This window comes from Glandiceps talaboti, chromosome 2 (assembly GCF_964340395.1).
Source record: "Glandiceps talaboti chromosome 2, keGlaTala1.1, whole genome shotgun sequence".
Lineage (NCBI taxonomy): Eukaryota > Metazoa > Hemichordata > Enteropneusta > Spengelidae > Glandiceps > Glandiceps talaboti.
This window is the reverse complement of record NC_135550.1, coordinates 8,112,364-8,120,002: the sequence shown is the minus strand read 5'-3', so window position 1 is coordinate 8,120,002 and position 7,639 is coordinate 8,112,364. Positions and strand designations below refer to the sequence as shown.

General features: G+C 36.0%; 2 protein-coding genes across 2 annotated transcripts in view; both read right to left on the bottom strand.

The window, feature by feature from the left end:
- Positions 1-1,444: 1,444 nt before the first annotated feature.
- On the bottom strand, positions 1,445-3,757 carry LOC144453430 (bone morphogenetic protein 2-like). The gene is made up of 3 exons (XM_078144722.1): positions 3,522-3,757; positions 2,769-3,278; positions 1,445-2,170 (listed from the first exon to the last, which is right to left on the bottom strand). Exons 1-3 carry the CDS (start codon positions 3,739-3,741, stop codon positions 1,923-1,925), a joined length of 978 nt encoding a protein of 325 aa, XP_078000848.1. The 5' UTR covers positions 3,742-3,757; the 3' UTR covers positions 1,445-1,922.
- Positions 3,758-6,941: 3,184 nt separating this feature from the next.
- Positions 6,942-7,639, bottom strand: part of LOC144451822 (uncharacterized) — a 17,096-nt gene continuing 16,398 nt past the window's right edge. Inside the window, exon 14 of the mRNA XM_078142728.1 lies at positions 6,942-7,639. This exon is cut by the window's right edge and continues 933 nt beyond it. The gene's annotated coding sequence lies outside the window, so the exon portion shown is untranslated.

Sequence of the window (7,639 nt, the reverse complement as noted above, 5' to 3'; positions counted from 1 at the left end):
CCAAAAAATAACTCAGTCCAACTACGACACAATTGAAGTCATTAGAAGTGAGCGGGAGTACATCAAAATGTTGACAAATTGTGAGGTGAAAATGATGGACATACTCAACCAGTTACTACAATCTTCAGGTGATCTTTATTAATACCAACGTTTCGGCAATACACAAATTGCCTTCTTCAGGGTAAAAAAGACTAGTCTAAGATCGTGTGGTGGTGTCTGTCTATAATAATAATATAACTTTATTCCCATTTGCATATAATGTATTGGAAAATGGTTTTCCACGTGCACTTATAAAAAGAGGTGAATACAATTGAAAATTAAAGATTAGAAAGAAAACAACAATTGAATAAAACGTAGCAAAGAAAATGCAGGTGAAAAGTAAAAGCAAAAATAAAATTGATATGGGTTTTATGAGAGTTGTATGGGCACCAAAACCAGTAGGGACTGGCTCACAACTTGGTCTATGGACTAATCATGTGCGTTATACGAGAGTTATGATAAAAAATAGCGAATCCCAGTGCAGTATCCGTAGGGATACCTGTGACGTATCATTTTACAGTCTGTATACGTCAATACCGTTAATAAATTTATTCTATTCTGAAATCACGGGTCAAAAGTGTGAAATGAAACCAAGAATATTTGGCATAGAGTTGCAAAGAAATTATGCATGCTTTGGGAGTGACAAATTGCTTTTGCATCCATGTTTTGAACAGGACTGTTTGTTGCATTTAAAATTGCTAAAACTGAATTGCTGTTGTTGCTGGGTCAGATATTGGCTTTAGTAATAAAAACCTTACTTTTAGAAAAAAATAAGTAACCAAAATCATCACATGAATTTGTGTATATCATGACGGGACTTGCATTATGATGGCCGACCGCGATATTATAAAACACAATAAAAATAAACAAATAACAGAATAGATGAACTGTCAGGAGATGTTTTGAAATTGTCTATAAGATTGATTCATTCTGAGTGAAAGGTTAATGTTAGATCGCAAACGAAAGGGAAAGTAGAATAGATCACTAGATGGCGACAAACGTGTCAGCCTCTGGCTGATCATTTTGGATGAATGAAGACTTGATTTCTTTCCGCAATGCTGCAGGAACACACACATCGTTTAATACATACAAAGTTTTTTTTTTAAATCACACACATCGTTAAGTTGCAAAAGAAATGACGTGGTAAAACAAAACACAAATTCTTAGTGCTGGAATTTAGAGTTCTGCATCTCACAATACTTTCTAGTACATTTCTTGAAAGCTGACGAGACATGTTTGTCGCCCTCGAGTGGTCACGTTTATGCATTTTTTCACGATTTACCTTCGTCAGATTGTGGAGAGGTGAAAAATAAGCAAAAATAATACAGGTTTTTGTGTGGATGATACAAATTTATTGTAACAAAACCAAAAAAAGACAATGTCAAACATCAAATTCAACAAGTAAAGATTAATATAGAAAAAATATAAACCTTTTCTTACGCACCCTTGGTAATATTTGATATTCTTTTGCTTTCTATCAGTGACAACAAACAAGTGCAAAAGTCTGAAATCTAATCTTGGGAATATCAATATGGATGATGAAAAATTTAATGTTGAAAACTGTAACAATATAATGCTAAGAACTAAACGTCATATAACATTAAGTTGAACAAGTGTAATATACAAAATATGCATGCAAACAACCCTCAGTAGTGCTGTCTCTGATATGTCAGGTTCTTTATCAGTGAAAAGCACAAAGCCTCAACAGTAATATCGGGAATGTTGATGTGGAAATGACAATTATACGAAAAATTTACTAGACAAAATAATGCTAAGAATTAACCTATACTAAAAAAGGCAACATCAAGTTCAACAAGTTTAATATACAAAAATATGAACTATGCATGAAAACCACCTTCAGTATCACAGTCTCAGTTTTTCTATCAGTGACAAGCACACGACTTGACTATCATACCAGGAATGTTGGTCACTGTGAATGTTGTTCCCGTCAAAATGATCACAGACAAGGGGGACGTGACATCTGGTACACAACTGGGTTTGGGTACTCTAGCGCCCTCAAGGTCGACATTGCGAGCATTCAGAAGAGACTGGAGAGCGGCAAGTGCAGTGCCGTTCAGATAGCCATCAAGGGGAAATGGACACACGCCGTGACAAATACTCGTAGTGAAACCTGGAAATAAATGAGCAAGTCACAGTATATATGAGGTTGATCTTAAAGAAAGGTAAACAAAATAATGGGGGGGGGGGGTTTAGGGGATTTTTTTTACTTAGGTATCTCATTACTGTTATTAAGGTGTGGATCTACCATATTTTGTTGTTGTTGTTGTTGTTGTTGTTGTTATTATCATTTACCTTTGCCTAGTTGTTAAGGAGTGTTGTCATGCAGTGAGAAAGTAAAATACAACAAATTACTATCATATTTCAGAATTAGAGGTTTTATATCTGTTGTGTGTCTTTGATAGGTTTGTGGGCACAAAACATGTTTATCAATATTGTGTCATTTTTATTTTACACTACATCTTTGAATCAGTTAAACAATGCATTTACATGTAATACTCCATCCACCCATCATCCATCCATCCATCCATCCATCCATCCATCCATCCACCCACCCGTCCGTCCATCCATCCATCCATCCATCCATCCATCCATCCATCCATCCATCCATCTATCGATCCATCCATCAATTCATAATTACTTAATTCATTGTCAGTGTGTCACTCACACCAAATCAAATATTAACAAATTTGAAACTTAAGAGATCTCACCGTGGGGTGCTATTATGTGACTGAATCCAAGTTCTTTGAAATCTACCCTTAAGCTATGTTGTCGGCAAACCTCCTGTCTTGTGACACGTCGCTTGAAACGCTCCTTGGGGTTGTCACGGTAACGATGATCAAATAGGCTCTGTACTCTATGCATCAAATCTACCATTAGGTGGCGCTCTTCCTCCCCTCGCAGAGACAAAACTAGGAAAGCGACGAACCTCCGGGTTGCACTGATAGCGAAGTCTAACGTACTCGAACCAAATTCTTCCAACAAGCCCCTCACCTCTGTCGTCACATCCAACTCCAGTGTCACGCTGTCGTTTTTGTTACTTGATGAAACTTCCAGCAGTTTGACTTTGCCAAACGTCACCGTTAGCCGTAGAGGGCGCAATTCATTACTATCGTCATCTTCTGTGATCATATGCAGCAAGAGTTTTGCTGATAAAAGGCCACTTTCAATTGATGTACTGGGGTCGATATTGAAGGATACGTATCCGCTATCGTTGAAAGCTTTAGTAAAGATAAATAAAACATTAAACAGTTTCTTTGCGACTATTTAACTTCGTTTTTATAGCATGGTAACAACAGGATGGCAACCCATCTCTGTATATTGAAAGTATTTTCTTTACATTTTCATAGTTGATAATAATGACCCCCCCCCCCTCACCTTTCAACAACAACAAAACAGTTAGTACTACTAAGGTGATATTTTAAAGAAGGAAATTCGTTCGGAGAAAAGTTAAGTTTACTTACCAAGATTCTGGAGGTATCGCGTACTTTCCAGTCCACATGGCGGGGTAGCTTGTCGACAGGCAGTAACGCTGTGCTTGATGTGATCTCGAATCACTTTATATGTCTCGGGTAAGTTGTGGAAAATTGACTGGGCGTTTCCATGTGGAAATATAGGAACGCTACAGAAAATGATAAATAAACGTGAAATTAGTGAAACTGATTTGAGATTCAGGTACACCATCTTGAAGGAAATGCAGCAGCGTCTTTGATGCATGTTCTTTAATACAATCTGAGTTTGGACTTTCTACACGGGGGTTTTACATTTGAAAGAGGGGAGGGGGCACTGGGGGGACTATATATTTTTTCCCTTTCTCTGTGTACAGAAAAGTTGGACCCCGTAAAGTGACTTCCTCTCTCTATATATATGCATTTAAATACTTCAGCAAAAAATCCCGAACAAAAAATGATTCGCTTTAATAATATAAAAATCAGCATTTTTTTTAAAGGATTCGTGTTACACCCCCGAGTTACTTTTTTAAAACTTCAAAAGTTCCCCATACTTTGTAGCATGAAATCAACATGGGTACATTTCCACCGGAAAGAAAACCGCAACAAATTCTGAAATGTACATGTGACTAAGGTTAGGTCGTTTTATTTTTATCCGGGGAAGGAGGGGCACGGAGGGAGGGGTACAATGATATGCATACGTACCTTGCTCAGGTACGAAGATGAGAGAGTGACTCAAATATATACATGTACTCTTTAGAAATCTCAATGAACGTGACATCAAGTACAATTAAGGAAATTGATAAAAATGACGTTAGGGGAGGGCGGACAACACCATACATTCCATCGACCGATCTACCCATCAACCCCCACCCGCACCCTCGACTCAGAAATGGTATACTTTGTTGATATGAAATATAAAAAGTCTTGCTGATGTGGTTGTGTACGATCGATAGATTTTTGGTAAAACCGCTACAATGAACACTGTACATGGTAACAATATTGCCAAAGGATTGAAAACAGTGTGACTGAAAGCTGGGTCAAGGATAAACTTGTTTGTGTCTCCTATAATATCGGAATGACCTTGAATCAAACAAAAATATTTACGACTTTTTATCGTCATCCAAAGAGTTACTTTATTTTCATAAATTAATTTCATTATGTATAAAGTCATGATTTTCCGATCTCTGTGTGTCGATTTTTGTACACAGCCTGTGATTAGTAAACTAGAATTCTTGTTATATTTGTTGTTATGCTCTCTTTCCAATGAGATGGTCACTTGAACTTTCCGATGAACAGCGCCTCCAACGACGAAGGTCGTGCATTCACAATGTTATGGTGTGTATGAAAACTTTCATCTTTTGCGATATAAGATAATGAGACGTTCTAAACAACAACAACGTACAGAGGAAAAAGTCATGGACACGAATGATCAACATATATAATTAACAGATACATGTATGCCAAAATGTTAGTACAAATAACTACTCGCAGGTAAAAACTAAAGCACCATTCAATTTATTATATATATTTGTGCAAACATGTCACTTTTATTATCCAGACAACAATTTCAGAGTTTATATACTTCTTGTCATAGGAGGAATAACCAAACTTTTTAAATAAAAAAAAGAAGGGGGTGGGGGGTGGGGGGTGGGAGGCAACCCAAACTCTACATGTAGTCTTCACTGAGACAAAGGAAAGAACATCTGCATGCAGACATGTTCTTGAACTTCGAACCAACTTGAGTTCTAATATTCATTCTATGATTGAGGATGTCAACTCCCCCCCCCCCCCCTACGCCTCCCTATTCTCAGTATAGTATGGTATCACATGACCATTCCATAATACAAGACACACAACATGAGCTGTGCAGTAAAGAAGACAGTTTTATTGCTGAAAAACTCTGTAAAGTAGAACAGAACAACGTGCAAACATGACGATTTTTAAAAATATCTGACAAAATATACAAGTCAAAAGTACCGTAGCTAATTTCCTGTAGTAGTACAACTTACACTGTGGTTACAAACAACAAATAACACATACTTGATTTTCACTTCTGGGACGATCACACAATGTTAAATAAGCCCAATAAGCAAACTTCGGGGAGGGGTTCTGGTATCAATGCAATTGCTGAACTTCATTTTCGCACTTCATAACCGAATTTTGATTGAAAAATTTTACTCCTTCAATGATTACACAGCTTCTGTATTCAGTACTGACATGTTGATATTAAGTTGATAAAAAGTTACTTAAAGTGATATACAGTGCTGGGTTCATGGTAGTATTTTGATGTGTTTACCATCATGGTTTTACATTACATTACATCGTAGTGGTGTGATCGCTACAGTTTTCATTATAGTTTACATCATATATAAACGTTTGATGTCGTACTTGTGAATGGTCGTTTAGCGGGAGGTGGAAGGTTTTTTTTTACCTAAATGAAGAACGTCCATTTGTTGAGCTTGTGTGATCGTCCCTAAGATTTGCTCTGTAGTTAAATATACAAAAAACAACGTAACGGTTTTCACCACTACATACATCTCAAAATGTACTCTAAAAATGCACTTGACAACTACTCTATATTTTGACACAAAATCATGCATCTGAAATTAGCATAATCAAATTTCCAATGAGCTGAATAGACCACAGCAAGATTGAAAAATCTGGTTAAAAATAAGTATCGTGCTAACAAATAATTTCTCTTTTAAAATATTAGTCCAAAAATTAAACAGAATAGTTTTTGCAAAGTTCGAAAACATTCAAATTTTCTATTTCTACTTATATTTACTAAAAACTTTTTAGAAACTCTGGTTTAAAATGTTCCTGAATCTAGAGGAACTAAACCAAGATTTAGTTTCAGTATTAAAGTGGTACAAGCTGAGTTTATAAGTTTTTTACTCAAGTGAAAATACTTCAACAAAACCACATTCCAGTAAAATGTTAATGTCCATGCATGTCTTCTATAACATTACGATTGTCTTCTGCCATTGTTAGAACAGTTGATTGGATAAGAGGGACTTTCTGAACACTGGTGATAAGTATTATAAATTCATCATCGAATCATTTTATGAGTTATATCTTGATACCAGGTTCGAGTTCAGTTAATTGCAAGTGGTGGCTAAGTGTGCTCCAGTAATTACAATACTGCGAGTACCTTATTAAATATGTTGCCCAATCTATACCCAAATACGTATAAGTTCAGCTTTGTACCCCTTTGAAGTTCTTCCACTGATCGGTTTAGCTTTGGTTTAATTTATTACAAGAAAGCATCTTACAAAGTAGGGTTTTTTTTTAAAAATGTAACAGAAATGGAACCTCTTCAAAAAAGCTAATTCTGTTTTAATAAAGTTGTCAATTTTTCTGAAAACTATATAGACATGGAATGTATAATTTAGTACTTTTTTATCACACCCCTACCTGCCTACACCCACCCCTACACCCTACCCCCCATTCCCTACACCCACCTCCTACAAGATTTTGCTCTGTAACTTTTGGCGGGAAATTTGCAGTAGGCGGCAAAAAAAAGGTGAAAAAATTCACCTACTCAAATGATTGTTACACTTGTAACAGATTTATATGTGTTTCTATCTCAGAATAATAAGGAAACTTGCCTACAATACCAGGCTTCTCCACATGCTGGTCGGCAACACTGTTCGGTAAAATCTTACAATCACAAAAAATGTAACCTAAATTGTGTTTTCCAATTTCTCCCCTTTTTTCTGGTAAATTATGAACATTCTTGTAACCTCCAGTACCAATACAATGGATATATTTCAATATTCATTTGCCTAATGAATATTCATCTTCATGAATATTAATTACCGACCAGCACCCCTGTAGGACTTGGGAGAACCCTGGGTATTGTTGACGAAAGTTTCTAATACAAGAAGTTCTAGATACTGCATGTGTATCGTCATCATCTTGGGTAATCTATATAACATGCAATGTACTTGAATTCGTTGTCAAATAAATAAAAAACTGTTTTCTTTGGTACAGGATTGCCACGCTATGCTCATGATAATTACTGATACTTTGAAGATTTTGTGAAAATCGAATTTTTGTATTTACTTCTAAATCTTTTTTTTTTTTTTTTCAAATTATTTCTGCATAACAGATACTTCAACAGCACTAGA

Coding starts and splice junctions, on each gene's coding strand:
- LOC144453430 (XM_078144722.1), bottom strand. CDS start 3,741: ATGGTGTACCTGAATCTCAAATCAGTTTCACTAATTTCACGTTTATTT. Junction 3,279..3,521: donor GCGATACCTCCAGAATCTTG/GTAAGTAAACTT, acceptor TCTTTACTAAAG/CTTTCAACGATAGCGGATAC. Junction 2,171..2,768: donor TCACATAATAGCACCCCACG/GTGAGATCTCTT, acceptor ATTTATTTCCAG/GTTTCACTACGAGTATTTGT.